Genomic DNA, 23,832 nt, shown 5'->3' with positions numbered 1-23,832 from the left:
TATGGACATGAACCTTCGAAGATATTTATATTGATAGAATCTTGTCTGAGAATAACCAATTTATCTGACGTAATACACTTCATATCACTCAAATTTCATGCTAAAGAAAACTAATTAGGTCATGTGTCAAACTATAGTCGCGATGCTTCAATAGATACTATTAATTTTAATGTTGTTATTCAGTAGATCATTAATACATTAATCCTCAGTAAATGAATTAATGATGGCTTGGATTTACAATTATTATGTAAACGTAACCTAGGTCATAGTAGTGATTTATCTATTCGTATGCAAAACTAGAGCAGTTGATAATTGCTGGATCCCATTATAATGGCATAATCTTGGGATGACATGTTAATAATTCAAGGCATCGGTAGTTTATTTATTCAAATTGCTTAACTGAAAGGTTAAGCCACCTTTGAACGGCTGCCATTTCCGGTTCGGATGTCTGTTTGAGGTTAGGTTTGTGGCATTGTACTCTACTAATAAAGACCTTTAATTCGATGTCCATACCAACCCATGCTTATATTTAAGATTTTCTTCTACTCCTTGTAGGCCGTACCCCTGAGGAAGAAGTGGGTCATTGGATATATGTCAAAGTAGACATTTTTGTCAAGCAAGTCTGTACCAAGTTTTGTAGCTCTATCTTAAATAGTTTCGAAAATATTTAACCGTCCCGGAACCTTTTGAACACCTTATATTGTACATTCCTTCAGTATTAAGAGGTGGAAGGTCTATAAAGATAAGTGTATTCATAGAATTATTAAAAATATTATTACTTTTGTTCTTCTATCATGCCCTCCACGGTATTTTCAATTTTTGTGTCCGTCTTGCTCTCTATGTTGACCGGCTGGATATCGTCTTGAGATAAAACTTTCACTGTGTTATCTGGCGTAAATGAGGGCCCTTCTTTTGAATAGCGATAAGCATTATCGCCTGTTACAGCTGATTCTGGAATGGCGTCTTCTACTTGGTTCAAATATACCACATAGTCTGTTGGTACAAAACAATAGAAAACTTTAATACTACAAATTACAATGAACAGAATTAAATGCAATTATAGCACTTTGTAAAGATCAACATTTAATAGTGTAGAAAAGATTAACGTTTTTAGTAGCATACATAATGAGTAATTAAATTTTCAAGTACACAAAACTGTTACCTGGTAAATGAGGGTGTCCACTGGAATCGTTGCTCTGAAATGTGTATCTGTCATCTGTTGAAAATAGACTCTGAGCTTCCTCCAAGGTTTTTGGAAAATCATCTAATACATACCCATGGATAAGACACACCCTACTTTTCATTCGTTCGTACAGAATGCTATAAAACAGCAAAAAATAACAATCTCAACTTAATTAAGCCAGTATAATCTTTATAATTAATTTATATCTATAACATATAAAAAAATAAATTGGCGTAGAAGCATTAAAGGTAAATATTTATATTGTATTTTTTAAGTTTTTTTGATAGTTACATTGAATAGTTGCATTATAAACATTGTCTTCGTATATTCAATATATTTGTCATTCATAGAGCTAAACTGTAAACCGAACATTTATTTTATAAATTCAGATTGATCCCTAAACTAGCATTTGCTGGACGTAGGTATGTGATAATACACGGTTGATTTCAAACCGACTTGCAGAAAATTATGATAAGCCTAAGCTTTTACAGCTCATTTATGAGCAAATTAAAGAGTTTTGTTGTAGTAATCTAAAATAATCAGAATAAAGCTCTTCGTCTTTTTTTAAGCAAATTTATTAATATGCATGATCGATATGTATAAAAACCTTATATTTAGTATATATATATATATATATATATATATATATATATATATATATGACTGCATCTAATTATTGCATTACGGATGTAACATTAGAAGTATAGAAGGGAATGTAAAAAGTGATTTCCGTGATAGTTTTTTTATTTTTAATAATATTCATATTACATCTTAAATCTTGTATTACAATATTGTTATACATGTCATATTACGTACATTTCTAAGAGAGATAGTTATATGCTTTGAAAGAATGTAAATATTTATTTATTCACCAAAGTAATTGAAACATGACATTTCCAAAAAATAATATTGGTGAGTACTATAAACGAATATATGAACAATAAAAAAATTTGCAGTGCAAAAATCCATTTTCTTTGTTCATACGTATGTCCAGAATAGAAGTCAACCGAATCAGGTTACAAACTGGAAACTTTTCACTAATGCGTATCTTCGCCAGGAAAAACTGTTTTGAACTACTTAACTGGAGCTTTCAATTTAAAGAAAAATCAAAACGTTTTTGAACAAAACGTTTGAATCAATAATTTAAAGCAGATCTTTTAAATGGTTAGACTTTTTTAGACATTTGATTGCCATTAGAGTGTTCAAAATAATAAAAAATTGCTTATGTTTTATACATATGTTTTACGTATAAGTGTTACTTTATCCATATGGATTTACGGTATCAAGTCCACACACAAGTTACCGGTTAAGTTTAACTGTTTTGAATATTTGCGTTTAATATATTTTTGGTATTAGTAATTTATTACAAATATCAATAACCAGTTAACTGTATTTGTATCTCCAGTATGAATAATTTTCACCCTGAAATTATAGATGGATTTAGGTGAATTCGTTAATTTTTAAGACGTCAAATAGTTTAAAATTCGGCATTGTTCTTAATATTACATTTATGTTTCACCAAAATCCGAAAGTTGTCAAGGAAAAGTTCTAATAGGCCTAATGCTACGCATCATTCTTTGGAAGCATTATTTTTTTTTTTTTTTTTTTTAAGAAAATTATAGTTATAACAAAAACGTGATCTAAAACTGTTGTTATGTAATAGTATTTTTGTAAAATTTAATTGTTAGGCATGCAAAAATAAAAGTGTAGCATTCTATGATAAAATAAAGATAATTCACTTGCTTAGCATGCAGTATCTTGTACTCTTGCAATTTATGAATTTTTACCCCAAAATGACATTGAAACGTTTAAGCAAATGTTCCTTTATATACTTTGCGTTCTTTTGAAGAGTTAATTAACTTTAACACTTCAAAACTGAGTCTATATTACAACTACTGACCTAACATTCTGCGTTTTTTGTAAGTTTTGAAATGTCATCAATGTGTTTTACATTTAGCTTTCTAAAAAACTCCAAAGAATTCTCCAAGTTATAATCCTCACAATGTTCTTCCGTTACTTCTATTTTTCAGGTCTGGAACTTTCACGGGGTCTCCCTCCAACTCCAAACCTATTCTTTGTTGAGTTGCATCTTCGGTATGTTTTTGTTCTTCGAATTTGGTTATTTTATCCAGCTGAAAAGTAATTTTAGATATTACGAAGAGTTAGTTGGTCCACCATAATCAATGTGTTTACACTAGCAATTCCTGACCTATTCAATGCAACTTCAACATTGTTCTTTATTTACCTTATTGAGGATTAGTCAACTGATGATGTAGTATTGATAATTTGGAAATGAAAGTTAACATTCACGTAATTTTATGTTAAAATGTAGGCAACACAATAATTTTATTGTATTTGGCATTAAATTTGACCACTTAAAATGTTATTTGAATACAATATATATTATATATATTTATAATAATATATATATATATATGTTTGTGTGTGTGTGTGTGTGTGTGTGTGTGTGTGTGTGTGTGTGTGTTTAAAACTTTTTAATAATAAAGCTTCATGAGAGCAAACAATAACAGTTTTGCATAAATACACACTCTAAAACTGACTAAAATGTATAGAAAAAACTTTTATTATTAATATATAAGTAATTAATTATATTAAAATTAGTAATTCATTATTTTCCTATATATTGTTAAACGGTGTATTAGCTAAGTATATTTTATATTCAAACTTTAAACTTAAAATACATTTACCATTTTGGAAACATAATCTTGTACAGCAACATCAGGACTTAGGTAGAGGCTGTTGTAATACTGACTCAGTCTTTGGGGTAGATTCTCCATGTCCTGAAGTGAACTGCCAAAAAACTACAATATTCAATGGCTGTAATAGAAAAAGTTTTGTTACTAATTAACTGAACATACGAGTATCTTATTTGCTGTCAAACTAATTCTAAACCTGCTCTCAAAGGCTGAAGGGGCAGCCTGTTTCATTCCTATTCCCTAAGAACAATGATAAATCTAGAAATTTTTGAGCTTGCTAATATTTACAAGATGTCTTAGAAGGGTAAGATTAATATGCATCTATGCCTTTGTGTAAATTTTTCAGATATTATCACTAGTAACTGAAAATAAGTTTTTCCAATAGTTTGTTTTTTTACGTTTAGATAGAAAAATGCTATAAATGGTTTTCAACTCTTCCACATGCTTTGTTGATGTATACAATGTATCTTTAAAGTTAAACATATTGCAAAACTCTGTAGCCAAAAATAAAGATGGATATGACAGAGATCATAAAGATTGGAATCACTAAAGTTACAGCATAGCTGCCTCTTAACGTTTAGTTATTAAACAACCAAAAGCAATTCAATTTCAAAAAGACTCGTGATTACTTTTCAATTTAAAACTTGAAGTAAACTTATTAATGAGCAATGCTGGTTGGTTACCAATCAGTCTTCTGCCTGTAGGTTTGAGTAAAATTGTTAAAAAATCTATTTTTGTACTACAGTTTTGAAACCATTGGAGATAGAGAAAAACTTTAAATGTAGAAAATGTTTTATTTTTTAAAGACCTTTCTAATTATGTACAACACAACCTAGGTTGCTATTTGATCTTTTTTAGTTGGGCTGTTAAGTATTTCAAAATTCTATGTATTTTTAAAATGTGTAAATTTGGGGGCAGGGTGTCATTTGATGATATTTTTCGATAAGCCATCTCATCATTATTTTTCAATAAAAATATCGACTCTCTACATTTGTGGACAGGTAGTTGCAATAAATTTACCAACAAACCCCTGAGAGGGAGGGTTTTCTTAAGTTTTGGTGTTACCACTGTACAAAAGCGGCAAGATAGGTTCAAAATTGTTGCATCAAAATAATCAGTGAAGGAAATACTTTTAAAATGAGGGTATAACCTCACAATACTTTACATTTTGAAAATTTTCCAAAAACTACCCTTGCCCCTACCCCCCAAAAACTACCCTTTTGGGGAGTTTTATGGAGATTTCAAAATAATTTCTCCAAATTCTTGGGGTGGAAATAGGGGGTTTAAGTTGTTACGAATAATCTACCTCGTTTGGTTTGGCCGTAATACGTACTGTACGGGTGGTTTTAGCCTCACCCTGTATAAATAGATTTCTGGCATACAAATAAAAAATATTATAGGCTACCTACAGGCAGAAGACTGATTGGTAACCAACCAGCATTGCTCATTAATAAGTTTACTTCAAGTTTTAAATTGAAAAAAAAAAACAAAGTAATCACGAGTCTATTTTGAAATTGAATTGCTTTTGGTTGTTAATAATAACTAAACGTTAAGAGGCAGCTATGCTGTAACTTTAGTGATTCCAATTCTTTATGAGATCTCTGTCATATTATGTTTTGAAAATAGTGTAAGATATAGATATTACAATGTTTTATCAATGTTTTTGACTGATCATAATTCTTTTACGTTTTTTTTATAAGTAAAATGTCTGCATAGTTTTTAGCTATGGTATTTTTGTGTTTGTGACATTAATTTTACTGGAAATTTAGAGACGTGTGAAAAATATATGATGTGTACTATATAACATTGACTTTTATCTCAGATAATTTTAAATATTCATGTATGACATGATCTCTATGATGCATGCCAAGTTTTTGGGTGACAAGATAATCATAACTTAGTGTTATGTAATGATACAACACCATAAGGAGGTAAATTATGTTTCAGTAATAGATATCTTCTTCATAAAAGTAAAAATAAGTAAGTTGAAAATCTAAAAGACATTAATTGTTGATTGCGAAAATTTTAATTTTAGTAAGGTTTTCCACAACTAGTGTGTTTTTAACAAACACTACAAGTAACTATCAAGTATCCAAAGATCAATAACACAGGAAATATACTGTACAAAATACTACTGAACAAACCTTTATGTTTTTAGCGTCAGTAAATTCTTTCACAATGTATTGCATATCTTCGACAAATCCATTTGTATATTTCCATTTTATATCTTCCTCTGGGAAAAGTGGACAGCAAGACTCCATGTAAATATTGGCCATTGTTTGATCATAGATATCTTGCTAAAGATTACACACAGATTACAAATAATAAAACACTATCGAGTAATAGGTCAATCTCCAGTACTAGTTATGAGAGACATTAGTCTCTGATACCATTTTTCCTATGGATTAAGCCTTGTAAAACGCATTTAGTACCTATCAGCGTTAGTGATTACATATTAAAAATATGTTTTTTTTTTAAACCTCCATAAACCACGAAAATTCTGCCTAGAAATCAGACCAAAGCTCTGAACAATATACAATTATCCTATAATGTAATCATATATGCTAATCATTTATGTACCCATGTACATATACTTCTCTCTCGATCAAACTTTGATTCGGTTGACAAGGTAGGGCATTTTCAGATAAGCCATATGAGATAACTGTGGTCTGTGGCTGAGATAACTGTGATCTGTGGCTGAGATAACTGCGGTCTGTGTCTGAGATTACTGTGGTATGTGGCTGAGATAACTTCGATTGATGGCTGAGATAACTGTGGTCTGTGGCTGAGATACTGTAATCTGTGGTTGAGATACTGTAATTGTGGTTGAGATAACTGTAATCTGTGGTTGAGATAACTGTGGTCTGTGGCTGAGATAAACTGTAATCTGTGGTTGATATAACTGTGATCTGTGGCTGAGATAACTGTGGCTCTGTGGCTGAGATATTAACTGTAATCTGTGGTTGAGATAACTGTGATCTGTGGCTGAGATTACTGTGGTATGTGGATGATATAACTGTGGTCTGTGGCTGAGATAACTGCGATCTGTGGCTGAGATAACTGTAATCTGTGGTTGAGATAACTGTGATCTGTGGCAAAACATTTCTAAGATTCACGCACTCAACTCTTTACAAAAATCGAGATATAAATTACTGTCCCATGCCCTTACAACACATGAGAGGTTTGAAACATTGCTTACTTAAGGTTATAAGATAGGCAATGTTAGAATTTTTCTTGTGATTTCAGCTTAAGCTGTTCGGAATTTTAGATTTCTTGCTCGATGAGAAGTAATTACACAGTCGTATTTGTGAGTGCGAGCCTGTAAACTGATTCAGCTCTATTACAAATATATTACAATAAATAGCTTAAATTGAAAACAAAATTCACGTTCTCTTATTATTGATAGAGTTAGCCCTAGATTATCAGTAGAACTTACAGTGATAGCATCTTCCAAAAAATGAGAATTCTTCAGGCATGATTTTATAGCATTCAGCTCCAAAGCCACGTGTTATTGCCTATGACAAATTGTAAGGGTTAGCATCAGTAGGACCTTTCTTATCCTTCAATATAATAATATGATACACTTCGTTTGAAGTTTCTTTTTACGATGGATGGGTTGTGAAGGAGACAGGATTTTTTTCCGGACATTTGCCATTATTTAGTGATACAAGAAAATCAGTAACACAACGTTTCGAGATCTACAATCTGATCTATTTTTCAGTTAAATAACTAACCTAACACATAATTACAAACTAGGTTAAAATAAACAAATCATACCAGAGCGTTGATACACTATGCGTTATTCACAACGTATTATGAATTGAAAGTGTAATTTTAGGTCCATTTTAACAAACCAATGTGTCCTGTAAACTTATTTCTGATCTTAATAATTACTGTAATGTTTAAAGTATTCAGTCCACCTCTTAGAGATAATGTACCTGCATGAAGTTGATAAAAAAGATTTTTGTGATTCTACAATAAAATTATACGCGTGACAGAGTTTTGATATGATTTGTTTGATTCAACCTTAATTCTAGTGGTTATGTGTTAGGTTATTTATCCACGACGATATCCACCTAAAGAACAAATGAGACTAAAAGATCCCAAAAAGTGGTGTAACTATTGTCTTGTGAGGATAACAGGATGTCGGATATTTTCCATCGTTATTTGTTACAAAAGGTTTAACACAACGTTTCGAGGATTGGAAACAATCCTCTTCGTCAAGTGGGAGGTGTTATTAGTACATACAAAAAGTGCATACAAAAAACATACCCAAAAGCTGCTTGGAGTCTGGTCCAAACTTTGTCACTGCAGAGAATGCAAGTCCCGAGCACAAGTCACGAGTACGAGAAACACAATCACACATCACACCGGCACGGATGAAAGTAAGATACTGTTTGTATGTGTTATACCTTTTGTAACCACAACGATGGAAAATGTTCGAAATCCTCCTATCCTGTCAAACCTTACATCATCAATAACAATCTTTAAACAAAGTATTGCCTTGTATCACTGAACTATCCCAAATTGGCCTAAACAATCCTGTTACCTTAAAAATACTTCAATCGTCAGATATTAATTGTGATTAAATACAAATTCTTACATACATTTCACAAAAGAAACGTTATTACAAATTAAAAAGATTGTGTTACGTAGTTCTAGGGAGAGTCTGATAATACGATTTAATTTTTTTTTAATTGCTAAAAGTATCAAAATTTACATATTTATATGATTCTGAAGCTTTGTATTCAATATTTTTAACGGGAATAAAAGAGAGAAGACGAGGATATTTAGATGTTAATGAAATAAATGCCACTTCATTTGGTTTCGCACTTAAATTTGCATTTTTACCTTCTCAATTCTTCAGCACACTTCTCCATTATTACATCAAATCTTTATTATCTGTCTTTATATACTCCCTTTATAATAATTTTACATCTGCTGTTGCCATTCTTAATAATCGCTCTTTAAAAATGGCGGCTTTTACTTCATTATTTTTATTTTTATTTAAAGTGGAACAAGTTACCTTGATCACATCTTTTTTATAAAACGATATTGGATCTTTGGCAAATAAAAATGGTAATGTTATTTTTTCAGACTTCTTGATAACTTCTCTTACAATCCTGGAACACAATTAAAGCCGACAGTTATACAATACAAAAACTGGCTAAATTATTAGACTACACGTTTTATATTTCTATCTAAAAAATTTAAAATTTCAAACTGCCCTACTTAAAATAAAACTTAAACTTAAAATTCCATATTTTGGATGTAATCCAGATTATTAACACTTTTGAAATATCTTTTAAAGTGTTTTAGGTTGTTATGTTGGTGCTACTGGAATTGGTAGCACTGAATCATCTATGGTATTGTAAGGAACCCAAAACATTTTGGGACTCAGAACTAAATTATTCACCAGCACGTGTGTACTGTCGCCAGACAAGGACGTAGTCAGTGAAGGGGTCCAAGGGGACCGCCTCTCCCCCAATTTGTAACTTTTTTTAATTACCTTTTCAGTAAACGATTATTATTATTTAAATAATTCAGTATTACTGACATGTACTGCTGAAAGATCGCCCTCAACAAAGAAACGGATCAAGAACTTTTTAAGGAACAAAATGGGACCTTACTCTCTGTCCATTACGAGAAAATATCGGTGGTGTGGACCCCCCCCCCCAAATTATTTCCTGGCTACGTTCTTGCCGCCAGACAGTATGGAGAATTGCCAATAATGCTGATGGGTGACCCCCATGTCCCATAAATTTAGGACGATAAATTCGGTTGAAAAGACAAACCAAATTCTATTAACTATCTATATATATAAAAGAAAGTCGTGTTAGTTTACACTATTTATAAGTCAAGAACGGCTGATCAGATTTGGCTGAAAATTGGTAGGGAGGTAGCTAAGAACTGGGAAAAGGACATAGGATACTTTTTTATCCCGTTCCCGATTCAGGATTCCGCCCCACTGGTCTCTAAAAGTTACGGAAATACCCGTAAGAAATGCATTGCAGCAAACATATGTTATTAAGTGAAAGAGCCTTTTCAAATTTAATCAGCTGTTCTTTGTAAACATATATAATGTGACAAAAGAAATATATGTTTATATCATTTAATTACTATTTTAAATTTCTTTACACTTATAGTTTGAAAGAATAGAGTAAGCTTAAGAGAAACAGCAAATTTTGTTTCAACTGTTTCTCCGCAATCACTGTTAAACATAGACTTTACTATCCAGATAATACAATTCAAATTTGACGTAAAAATTCACCTTTAACTGCAATATTTATCTAATACAAACTATGCTCGTGCTTGATCAGAAGAGTAATGCAGATATCAAAATTACTATCTTACGTTGGCTACAAATATAAAGAATGTTATAAAAACCAACCTTAGTTGTTTTTTTTTTTTTTTTTTTTTTGACAGAAGTATGGTTCTCAAAACTCCGTGTGTACATATTCTCTCAATCGAGACAACAAAGCAAGCTCAATCATGGCATCGGAGATATAACTAATTTGATCCAGAAGTGATACACGCGCAAAGCCTAAAATAAAAAATCATACGCAATTTCGCTTAACATCTGAAGCTCATAATCATTAAACTGTAATAATATGTACCTAAAATATGCCTATTTTTCCTTTCAAAATTACATTGAGCGCCATCATTTATTACATTGTATGTGCGCTAATGAATTCCGACTTTTTTACTCCTGTCCACGATGGTCTAATATAGTTCAATTGTATACAAAAATCTCCATGATATTGGAGAAAAATTCCAGTTATTTCACAGGTGCATATTGAGACTGTTTTAAAATTTAAATCTTAAATAGATCATGAGCTTGAAGTATCTTTCAGTGACTATCATTTATCTCAGAAGGGTAATAACGACATTCAAAAGAAATATGCCTCCTATGTCCCAATTTTTCTGTTGGGTATTTCAAATCGTGTGCGAAGCCGTGGGTATTTGGTTGTAATTGGTATTTTATTGAAAATGAAGAGTTTTTCGTTATAAAAATACTACGAATTTATTGACGAACTAGCTGTTACCCGCAGCCAATCGCGCATAATTGCTTTTACTAAGTAATATAAGGACTTCGGTTCTTAACCCTTTCAGGGCCAGGACCAAATATGAGATGTTGCAAAATTTTTTCACATATCATATCCCCTGTGACTAGTCAAAAGTGCCAGGCTAAAATTGGCGATTTTGCAGTCTCTAAGATTAAAATTTATAACTTTTCATAACAATTAGAGAATGACCTAAAAGTTGCACCAAATTACTCGTATAGAATATAACTATCAACAAGAAATATATAGATGTAAGTTTTAAGTAATTTAAAATCACAAAAAAAATAGCGTTTTAATAGATTACATAAAAAAATTTTTTATTTTTTAAATTTTTTTTTTGTAAATATCTAAAAAAGGAAAAATAATTTTAACCGTGGGAAGCTATTTTTATTATATTGTACATTTAGAAAGGAACAACCATACAAAATTTTGTGTTATTTCTCTCATAAATAAATTCTTTACGACACATTTTGTATAAATACGCATAATTGTACTTCGCAACAAGTGATACAGCAACTGACTCTTACACTGCAAGAAACTTAAAATAAATATTCACATTATGGATGTACCGGTAAAAAGATGATTTTAGGATCCATAAACAGTTTTTCAATACAATTAAAAACACTATTTACCAAGAAATATTTACACAATTTTATTTGAAATTTATTTACACTTTTTCTATTTACAAATATGCTAGTTACAATTTTATTCCCATGAGATTGCAAATTGTCAGTCATTGTAACTACTAGACACAATAGCTAAAGCACGTAACTACTAACACTAACTAATATTTACAACAACAAAATAAAATAATAAAGGAGAATCCAGCATACAATAGTACGATTACATTAAAACATAAAGAATTAACAACAATAGATCGAGTCAGCTGATAATGTCACGTGACAATTACGAAATAAAAATGCATAGACCCTCCAAAATAAATATGATATTCATATTAATTATCTACAAATATACCAGGGAATAAAAAAACATAAAACTTTAATCATTTGACGTAGTATTTATTTAAGAAAACGACGAATACCAAGGCGGCAATATATTGCCGCCTGGCGCTTTTCCGCGTATGTCACCGACGGCAATATATTGCCGCTTGGCACTTTTCAGACACGTTTCTGTGGCGGCAATATATTGCCGCCTGCCCGGAAAGGGTTAAGATTTACGTGCGAAGCCGTGGGTAACAGCTAGTTCAATATAAAAAGTAAAAATTGAAAAATATTTAGCATACCCAAAAATATTTTCATAATTACTCAGTAGTGAAAATATTTGTAACAAATTCCTAGCATTGACGACATTATGAGCTTTCAGTGCATTATTAGTATACAAAATGACAGTATTAAAAATATCTATTAAATAATTTTATAAATTAATACTCACTCTCCAATGTTTTCCACATGGATGACGGGAAAGAAATTTTGGCCAGAGCCGTAGTAAACTGGTACATCTACGTTACAGTTGACTGCTGTTTCAAAGAAGTAGCTAAATACGCTTTCTTCGTGGCCATATGGGATCCCACAGGTTAAAATTACAGCATCAATCTCACCCTAAAACATAGGCGTTACAGGGATGACAAAGATATTACGGTCAATAATATTTCACTCAAAGTAACCTTGAGAGAAATACTTGTAACTTTTGAGTGACAAAATTAATATCTATTAACTATAAACTTATGTATCATATATATTAACAAAATTCTTTTACCTGTTTCAAAATGGTGAACGCTTAAATTATTCCATTGTACCGTTATTATAGTACATATGTTATATTACTTTGGAGCTAATACTTAATAAATCAAAACAACTTTTCGGAAATACTTGATTTATTCCAAATTAAAGTTCACCCAAAATTTTAACAAAGTTTACAAACTTTAGATTTGATTTTCTCCAAAACTTCTCACAATCGATCAAATCTAATTAAGAGTCTGATCAAAAAGAATTAAAATTAAATTGGAACTAAAAAATGTATACTTCTCCAAAAGGTTTAAATTAACAAAATAAAATTATAAGTTCTCTTCTCAAAATATTCAAAAAATCAATATAACACAAAACTTGATATTAACTTTACGACCAAAATCTAATTCACAATACTTCAAAAATTGAATTAATTCTCAGACTCTGTAATATGGGAAATTTTACAAATTTAATCACAACAGTATAAAAATAAAAGATATTAACTAAACGCTGGTACGGGACTTACTACTTTGAAGACTATGGAGGCTGATAGGAAACTAAAAACGCACTAAAGAAAATTAATAACTTGATTTGAATTTACACCCGATTAAAAGAATTACTCTAGATCCCAAAAACTATAGGATTAGAGGAAGAACTACTGCTTCTCAGCTGGACGTCTCTACGCTGTCGTTGTCACTTCAAGACTCGTCCCCCCTCTCTCAACCCAACCGGCTCACGAACGTATCACCGTAGATAACTCGATCAGCTGATTTACCGGTCCAACCAACAAACAATGTTCACGCACCGCGTCTAGTTAACAAAAGAGCCTACTTCCTACCGCGATTCAGCATAAATAATTACAACTACGGTACACCATCAAAATAAATAACTAAAATCGACTAACGTTCGCCATTTTGAAACGGGTTAAAGATTTTGTTAATATTTTATTTTCAAAAAGGTCTACCAAAGGTTAATACAATTCTCAAGTTAAAAAACTCACACACACACACAGACAGATAGACGGAAAAACTAAAGGTTTTAGGACATACCTCAATATGAACTTTTTTGCTAATTTTTATATGTAGAAAAACATTCCAAAGTATTGGTACACTTTTACTGAACACCCTGTATAATAAAAATACAAATTATCAAAACATTTTGTTTTGAAAAAACTATCAGCAGTATAATATCAGCAGCAAAATCTTGGAGAGATTTGCTTAGTATGTAAAATATCAGAAACTATGATGAGGAGGGATGAGAAATTACCATTAATTAATTGTGTTTTACAGATTGTAAAGTCCTCAATTTTAATTACCCTATTAATACTAATGCGAAAGTTTGTGAAGATTTTCGTGTGTTATCAACATAGATTTTTTCACACATAATATCGAAACCGATTGACGTGCAGTGAAGAGATTTAGCACAATGTATGTCTACTTCAAAGTACAACAAAAACATGTATGGATATGGATGTTTAGAGGCCATTATCTGTAAATGCGACTAAATACAACCAAAATCATTTCGATGATTGCTCTAACCTAAAAGGAATTTATCATTTAAAAGCAAATTTTGAACCTAATTTAAATCTAACAAACTTTATCTAGGTAACCAGACGGTCAAAATATAGTATGAATCTCTATTCCTTTTTTAAATATTCATTTCTTAGTCCAAACATAAAAAAAAAACTTCTTGGCAGCTGTTAGAAGATTTGTTGTTTAAAATATTTTATTGTATATTATTACTTTTGGTTAACTAATCTGTTGTGTTTAGTTGTATTTGATTTTATTGTAATGTTCTAAATGGATTTTGTTTAAATTCGAAATATAAAACATGTTCAGTAACCATTAATGTACCTAATGCAGTTCTTGAGTGTTTTGTATTCATTTATAAAGTGTATCCGTATGGTGTCCTTTGTTTGAAGTTTGTTTTTGAAAATAGACGGACTGTGGAGGAAACAGGATTTTTCCGGATATCCGCTGAACGATGGGAAATGTCCGGAAAATCCCGTTTCCCTCCTTCGATATCTCTTTTATTCGGCTGGAAATTGCACGCGGGTAAATGCTAGTAATTATATGTATTTTTGTTATACTTTAGGATTGAGTTTTTAAACAAATGAGCTAAGCTTTGGTGGTTAATGTATGAAACTGAAAATAACTAGGCTTATGAACTTTCCTATAGAGGATACCATAAATGGTTCTTGATGATCCTCTGATAAAATTTAAGATAATTTCTAGAATAATCCTTACTATAATTGAACATATGATGTACAATTCTGATATAGTACGAGACATTTCATTGCAAGCCTGGAGGTTTCGATTTATTATTTATTAACAATGTAAAATGTTCTGAACTAAGTATTTTTAGTGTTATCACAAGTAACTAATCTTCTGCACTCATTAAAGTTTAAACAATATGTCTGAGTGCATTAAACAATAGTTTATTTCCCACGACCTGGCTTGCAATAATATGTCTCATTCTATAATAACAATCATTGTTAGTTATTGAGTACAGATGAAGTTACCACTTCAATTTCAACCAATCAGGTCTGTGAATGTACCTTGATAGCTCACTATTTAAATTATTGTTAGTAGGCCTAATAAATTAAAATTTTCTTCAAATTAACATGTGTTTTATATTTTGAATCAATCGTCAAAAAATATAAGGTGGCAGTTCATCGTGACCATAGTCATTAAAGTTTAAAATTTAAAGGTTTCCCCTATGATGTAAGCCCAACATTTTGTACTGCTGTGTGTGTTGTAGTTAACATAACTGTTAGAAAAATTAAGCCCTTTTTTTCTTCATCAAATACTAATAAAGCTGCTAATATAACAATATATAAATGCTGTTGAACAAATTTGAAATACCCTAGTCCTAAGTTGGATTATTTCAAATTTTATCTTCTGTCTTCTACCACATTTTTGCCACTGACTAATATTATTACTCAAAATAAAGTTAAGATGCTTGAATACTATAAAGAAACAATGTACTTTAATGAAACTGTGTTTCCAAAACTACTTACACTTGATTTTACTCTAATGACTTCTTCTTCTAATTCATAATGCATTTGGTAATTTGGGTGAGGTGTTCTCTTGCGGTAATCCTTTTCTGAGAAAGGAAGATCTGGAATTTTCTGAAACCACAATTAGCTAATAATATTATTTTTTTATATGTTTTATTGTATTTTTTGAGATTATATTTTCATCAGTTACAATATTGTTTACTATTTAGTCAAGCAGTCTGGTTACAAACTTTTCGAGCTACCTGAACACAATTCCAAAGTTAATTAATAAAATTTTAGGGTGTTTTTTGGAGATATGGGCCAAAACCCCCACATATTTTGGACTTTTTCAGTTTGTTGCCTATAACTCGAAAACTAAACATCCTACGTAAAAATGTATCCAGTAAAGAGTTTAAGAATATCAAATTTCCTTTAAAATCCACTGGTTAAAAATATTGTTTGCCCTAGTAGGTGCCAAGGTACAGCCCTCTAAAGTTAGACAAAATTTCTCACAGTGTACAAATTCACTAAAACCTAATGTTTTCGGCCAGTAACTTTCGATTTTTTTCAACATATCTGTATCTATCAGGTACGCCCCTTACCTTTCATTGACATTAGAATTATGGCAAAGCCAAAGTATCTGACTGCTAGACTAATTACGAGGTAGGAGTACGCCACACCACGTGTTGCGTAACAGACTACGCTCAGGTTGCATGCAGATTCCATGGTTGGACATGCATCATGATGTAACTCATTCTTGTCTATGCAGAAACGAAAAATCAAAAGTTTAAAGTCAATACTTGAAATCTTTCTCTAGATACCTTGTCACATGACACATTCGCATTTTTGTTCATTAAGTTAGGTTTCACAGACGTGTTCAAAAAATAAAAAGCTACGGTCAGCAAGGGAGGTATTACAACACAAGAGTGCGCTGATATTAATTCTCACCACTAAAGTTTACATTGATTGTTTACTCTATTATATTTTTCTTTGTACTCTCTGAATAAAACTTCACATGTCATATGATTGTGCTCAGCTTTATTACAAACTTATTTCTTATAGTCTAAGAGCTAGTGGTCGGCTACCTGTATGTATTTGACGAGACCTGGGTTTTTGTACAGTGAGGCCCCTGTACCCCTGTACATGAGATGGGGAGTCACTAAGCTCCAGGTGGCCGACTTGGCGGGCTCTCAGGTTAAGACAGGTATCAATTTTTGGCCAATTTCATAAGTATTTGATGACGTCTGCGTTTTGTAATTTGAAAATATATTATTATTATTATCGGAAAATAACAATGGCAGACCATTATCGCGCGGATTTCATTGCGGCAGACAAATTTTGAAAGTGCTCAAAAAAATAAAAATTTTGAAAGTAATTGACGAGATCTGCCATTGATATATTTTATTTATTAGGGATCTTAAAAACTTATATTGATCATGGCAGACGTCTATATAGCGGACATACTTTAGTAAAAAACGAAAATCTTAGCTACTCCCTGATTAAAAATATTGATTGAAAAAAAAATTGTAATGGGTAAGATCATCAATTGTTGAAATACCCGTTTGGGGCACACAATTCTTTTTTGTTGGATGTCAAAATTTTGAATTTTTATCGCCAAAATTTCTTGCGAAGTTTTTCTTCCAAATAAGATGCGTTAAATATTGATGCTGGGTCTGAGCTTTCACTTAATTCTTTAAAATATTTTTCAAGATACTATTTCTGCAAATAACTCAGAAAATAAACAACGTCCTCGTTTTATCACATCATGTACGTTTCATGTACTTCTCGGGAGATGTGCCATGCAGTACGAAACACGACTTTCCACGAGTGATCTATTTTTGATACCTAAAATTTTTCCGACAAATTTCATGGTAATGTACTTCAGATGAGAGAACACTTTCTATTTTTGTTAAAGTTTCTTGGTAAATTGTAGTATCTGGCTTAAAGTTTAATAGGATACTCTTTTTAAATTGATCCTTCTCTGAAGTCCGTAATGGGTCAATTTTATATCGAAATTGTTTTTTTTTTGTTACAAAAAAAAAAACACAAATTTGAGTTTGCAGAAGCTACAGTATCGGAAGCTACAATATCGGAAGCTACAGTATTCGAAAATTGAACATTCGATGATTTTGCTGAATCTAAAGATGACCCCTCCTCCAACGAAAGTTCAGCTTCAGCGTCGATTTCTTTTTCTGCTTCTTTTTGTCTCAAGAATGTTTGCATTGTTTTCAAGGGAATCATGTACACGTGTATCCTCAATTATTGAACTATCAGCTGATGTAGATGTCTGTTCGATTGCAGACAAAGACTTTTTAGACTGTGATTAGAACCTTTTTTTCAACATCTGTCGTCAAATACTGCCTTTTTAATGCTGTAAATATGTCTTATAACAACTAATATGATATGCTGAATCATAAGTTTCGTCCGGTAAAATAATTTCTTTATATTTTAATATGTGGAATTTTCTTAACCTCAAAATCCTTTTACATTTTGATATAGTATCTGATAATGAAATCCGCACGATAGTGGTCTGCCATTGTTATTTTCCAAAAATAATAATAATATATTTTCAAATTACAAAACGGCAGAGACGTCATCAAAATACTTTTGAAATTGGCCAAAAAATTGATACCTGTCTTACCTGAGGAGCCCGCCAAGTCGGCCACTGGAGCTTAGTGACTCCCCATCTCACTGTACAGGGGGTACAGGGGCCTCACTGTACAAAAACCCAGGTCTCGTCAAATACATACAGGTAGCCGACCACTAGCTCTTAGACTATTATGTTATTTTCTCGTTGCCGTCATCATCTGACATGGTCATAGAGTGACATGAACTATCGTCGAACTAAGTGTTGCCCATTTAGAAATAAAGCTTTGTAAACAAAATTTGAAAATCTAGGCCTATAGAACAGTTCGATTCTAAATATCGTGCGGACAGACAGACAAATAGAAATTGAACTTTTCCAAACCCTCGATCGTTAATCTCCCTCAATTCTTAGCCAATAATTGTTATTCTTTTATTAAGTTTGTATTTACTATAATCTATATGTCTTATTACTAGCGTAATATTCTCATGTCTCTTAACCATAAAGGTTATTTAATCATGCTTCTTTTCTTAAGTTTATTGAAACACTATATTATTCGTATCACTTTGTTTCCTTTGTGTTTTTTTTATGGTTGTGGTGGGATTATGTTGGTTTACCTTGACAATTTTATAAGTGTGGTATACAATTTTCACAAACTTTTTATCATGGATAATATTTCTTGCTTTATTATTTCAAAAACAAAATTTAAGATGCCATTTAAGACTACGCAGATTTATTTCCATAGTAAAATGTTATTACCGTGGCCAATTTAAAAAGAAATATAGTGTGGTAGTAATATTTGTTATCTTTAAAGGTGATTTGATATTTATATGGTTTTTTACCTCGTATATCACAGTACAAAGTTCTAAATGAACTCTTATATGAACTAAATTCATTTCCACGAGTAATCAGATATTTCTTCAACAGAAACAAAATAGTCTATGATTAGCAATGTAATGTGGTTTGCACAATTTTCTTGTTTATTTTACTTGGAATTCTTATAACGTTTTTTCACGAGTATAAAAAGAAAATCTGTGAGGAATGGTCATTTGCTCATCTACTGTACTTCTATTTTCTACGAGTAATAAAGTATAGTAGCATCATAATTTACAATATTCTGTGTGTGTGTGTGTGTGTGTGTGTGTGTGTGTGTGTGTGTGTGTGTGTGTGTGTGTGTGTGTGTGTGTGTGTGTGTGTGTGTGTGTGTTGCTAAATAAAAACGTAATGGAGGAAAAAAGTGAGAAAATGAATTACATTTTTACAATAATTGTCTTACAGTAAAAAGTAAATGTCACCAGAGTAATTTTTCAAATATTCGAAATAATCTAATTGATTATTACAACTAGCTGCTTCCCGCGGCTTCGCACGCTTTTTGTAAGCTTTGTCCGTGTGTGTGCACTTCTGATTCAAGTGAATTATATTTCCAACACCGAAGTAGGGTTGCCACGATCAAGAAAATTCGTGTATTTGTATAGCCATTGTAAACGTAGCCTACATGTACATTATTATAAAGTGGTCTAACACTCAAGCTTTAAGTACAACGAGAAATTTATTTTAGTATACATCGTAACTTAGCGCCTACAAGTAGGGCTTGGCTATTTAATACACGTAACTGTCTCGTAATTGCAGTTTATAGTGTGCAGGCACTTTAAAACATGTTTTGCAGCGCTGGCTGGTGGCGAATTACATCAATGGGCATAGCGTATAATAAACTTTCTTCGTGGAAACATACATATACAAGTTGTCATAATATTACCGGTCAAATAGATTACGATTCTATAAAGGACATATAATCATTCATTTTTATATACAGATGATAAATGTCCTATTCAAAAATGTTTTATACTTACTGGGTGTAAAGATTTGCTCAAAGACCAAGTCATAAACGTGGATAGTAGAATAAAAAGAGGGGGAGTAAATTTACTTATTTCTCCATCTTCTTTTAATTCTTGCATGAAGTATGAAAGAGCTGTCAATAAAACAAATAATAGTAAGATTAATCTCAAAAAGGGAATTACATTATAGTTATAGTAATTGAATTGATAATTTAATGGTGAATACTTAGTCAAAGTTCTCAAATTTTGGGTTTATGTGTAGTCTGCTAATACACCCAGACCATTCTTGATCCATTAGAACCATTAGGAATTAATTTCAAGGTAACCTGATGAGCTTTAAGAGGAGATAGTTGAATATGCATCTTCGGAAAGATACATACATAATTATCTTAAAGAGATTTGAGAGGAAAGATCTTTTCAGTACATTTACCTGTAGAGTACAATGTGATCGAGCCTACTCTACACGAGGCTGTTTCAGGATTAGAGCTGCATGTACGAGTTGTACGCCTGCCAACTCTTTGTTGTAAACTAATGTTTTCATATGATTATAATCTTGCATGTCTTGGTAATATGTAAGTCTTGTGTATGACGGTCTTCGACCGATATTTTAGACGTGTAAAAATTTAATTGAACTCACAGTTCTTTGAGTGCACACAAATAGTAGACTCTATAAGTCCAGATAAATGATTACTCAAAATTAAGTGCCCAAGAAGCTTCAACCGCTTGTTCTGAATCATCAAGAATGTTGTAAATAATCACTCTACATTTGGCTATAAGTTTTATGAAAGGGAGAAATTTTAACCTGATTACTCACAATTAAGTAACCAAGAAGCATCAACCGCTTGATCTGAATCATCAAGAATGTTGTAAATAATCACTCCACATTTGGCTATACGTTTTATGAAAGAGAGGTATACCTGATTACTCACAATTAAGTACCCAAGAAGCTTCAACCGCTTGTTCTGAATCATAAAAAATGTTGAAACTAATTACTCCACATTTTCGCTGTATGTTTTGTGAAAGAGAGGTTTTACCTGATTACTCACAATTAAGTACCCAAGAAGCTTCAACCGCTTGTTCTGAATCATCAAGAATGTTGTAAATAATCACTCCACATTTGGCTACATCTTTAATGAAAGAAAGATTTTCACGTGATGCATTAATTATTTCTGTAAACTCCTTCTTGTACAAAGTCATCTGAAAACTGAAGATAGAAACATAAAGCAAAACTTTCTCAAAAAACGTTTCACATCAACAACCAATATCCTTTTATAAAATGAAAAGTAGGTGATGTTTAATATTTATTTAAATACGAATACTATATATAAAGATATATGTTATGTACTCGTATGTATGGAGTTACAGCGGCACGTATTCCCCACAGTGTTGTACACTAACCTTGTGAGAAGCTTAACAACTGCGGCCATACTGCTGTGGTACTGTACTACTCAGTATAGAGTGAAGGTGTTAAGGAATGCATGGAGTAGTAGATGTGCCTCGCTAATAGAGCCTTAAGGGTGAGGGTGAACTCATATGAAGGTATGCATATGAGTTTTACCTGGTTATGTAAAGCTCTCACCAATTATTTCCCAGAACTCGTATACTGTGTAGCCTATCTATAGCGAGTCAAAAATACAAAAACCAAGTCTTAAAAATTATGGTTTGGAATATTTACAGAAGGTTGTAGCGTCCGGCAACTCGGAAACTCAATGTTCACTTGTGACTACTCAAACACTATCGACAGTTACCGATGAGGAAATGGGCGTTTATTGCTTTGTGATAGATGAGGCCATTGATATCTAGCTGGGAGTAGTTGATCTGAAATGCAACCTTAAGCTCTCCTTTAAAATTGCGTTAGCAAATGGTGAGGGAGAAGAAGATGGAATGATTAATGCCAGCTTCCGAAAATAAGGGAGAAGAAGATGGGGTGATTACTTCCAGCTTCTGAAAATTAGGGAGAAGAAGATGGGATAGTTACTGCCAGCTTCCGAAAATGAGGAAGAAGAAAATGGGATAGTTACTACCAACTTCCGAAAATGAGGGAGAAGAAGGAGGGGTAATTACTGCTAGCTTCCGAAAATGAAGGAGAAGAAGATGGGATGATTGCTGCCAACTTCCGAAAATGAGGGAGAAGAAGATGGGATGATTACTGCTAGCTTCCGAAATTGGAATTGAGGAGACAGAGGCGAGTAACCCTACTATGTGGCAATGACAAGATCACAGGAATTGGTAGTGGATCTGGATCCAAAAAGAAAGGTGTGATTATGAGTACGACTAAGACCTCATTCAATCTACAGACTTCTTCGAGATCGAGAGACCTTCTGATTCGGAGGGATTCTAAGGATCTGTTAAAGTATGTTCTCACACAGAATGATCTCGTCTGTCATGAGTAGAAGACAGATTTAGTTGTTCTATATGACGTTTTTTGACAATTAATTACAGATCGGACTCTTTAAAGTTGGGCTTTATGATTGACGATCAAGTTATAATAAAAAATATTTCAGTTGACTGAGGCGTTAATTAGCTCAATAATTACTACAAATTTTACTAGTATTTTTTACATCTCTATAAGCAATCACATTAAGATAAAATTATTATACTCATCATCCATTTTTTTCAGTGCATAGTTAAAAAATGTTTTCATTTACACAATATATAATTAATAAATTATTAGTTTTTTTTGATAATTGTATGCATACCTCAAAATGGGTCTGTATACAGTATACATTATAGTTCACGTATAAGAAGAATATCAGATTAAAAAACGTATTACCTCTTCATTTTGTAGTGTCCCAATAAACTCAAAATCGCCAATTTTAAGTTTCTTTTATAGACTTTGGTCTTGAGTATTTTTTCCGAATGCTGATTTAATGGAGGAATGATCACTTTAAACTCATCTAGTTTCTCTTTCAAATATTCATCTCTGGGTTCACCATCTTCTAGGTCCATCATTTCGAAGTATTCTGCTATTGTAAGTTTGCTTGTGTCATAAGCGATCTTTTCATCAAAAACACTGTACCGCAAATCCACAGAGTTTTCTGATAGAGGAAGGATTGATTCTTTTGGAGGGCTTACAGACTTCTTTTTGTCAGATTTCATTTTTCCACCGGCCTCTTTGGATTTTGCAGGAGACCCCTGTTTACCCTTTGTCTTCGAAATCAATTGCACTGGCAAGTCTTTTCTTTTTTATTGGGTTTTATATTCTCATAAGTTTGGGCCTTCTTTCGGTTCGTCGGAAATAACATTTTCCTGTCCAAGTTGTTTGTCATCTTCATTGATTTCCAACTGTTTACGAGATAGAACCTGGTACACAACAATAAACATACTTTGGCGAATTTTGAAACGTACTAATAAACTAATCATTTTACAACTTAAATATTTTAATCAAACTGTAAATAAATCTAAAATATTTTCTTTAAACCTGGTATTTGCTTAATGACTTTGCCAACATGCACTGTTAGCTGTTGAGTACAATATAGCCCAAACTATTTGTTCTATATTCTAGGAAAATGGTACGTAATAACATTTTGTAACAAAGGTTCTCATAACATTTTTCCAATATGGAATTAACTTAGTGCAATGGATAGGCTACTATCCTGTTTGTGTCCAGATATAAAACTTTTAAGGATTTTAGGATCTAATGAAATATTACTATAATAAATGTAACACTCGTATGACCACCAAATTACCTACACTCTTAATACAATTACAAAAATAAATATTTTTTAAGATAAAATGTTTACACAAAAAAAGGTTTGTGACTATG

The 23,832-nt window shown here is 31.9% G+C and overlaps 1 protein-coding gene across 1 annotated transcript; it reads right to left on the bottom strand.

The window, feature by feature from the left end:
* Positions 1-775: 775 nt before the first annotated feature.
* LOC124374759 (adenylate kinase 7-like) lies at positions 776-23,165 on the bottom strand. The gene is made up of 12 exons (XM_046832915.1): positions 22,840-23,165; positions 21,113-21,270; positions 20,082-20,200; positions 15,669-15,779; positions 12,357-12,523; positions 8,927-9,023; positions 7,337-7,415; positions 4,921-4,967; positions 3,892-4,005; positions 3,185-3,315; positions 1,163-1,320; positions 776-993 (listed from the first exon to the last, which is right to left on the bottom strand). The coding sequence occupies exons 1-12, from the start codon at positions 23,163-23,165 to the stop codon at positions 776-778; spliced, it is 1,725 nt and encodes a 574-aa protein (XP_046688871.1).
* Positions 23,166-23,832: the final 667 nt, after the last annotated feature.

Source organism: Homalodisca vitripennis, unplaced genomic scaffold (genome assembly GCF_021130785.1).
Source record: "Homalodisca vitripennis isolate AUS2020 unplaced genomic scaffold, UT_GWSS_2.1 ScUCBcl_9883;HRSCAF=18524, whole genome shotgun sequence".
Taxonomy (NCBI): Eukaryota; Metazoa; Arthropoda; class Insecta; order Hemiptera; family Cicadellidae; genus Homalodisca; species Homalodisca vitripennis.
The sequence above is the reverse complement of the archived record's forward strand: the minus strand, read 5'-3'. Positions and strand labels throughout refer to the sequence as shown.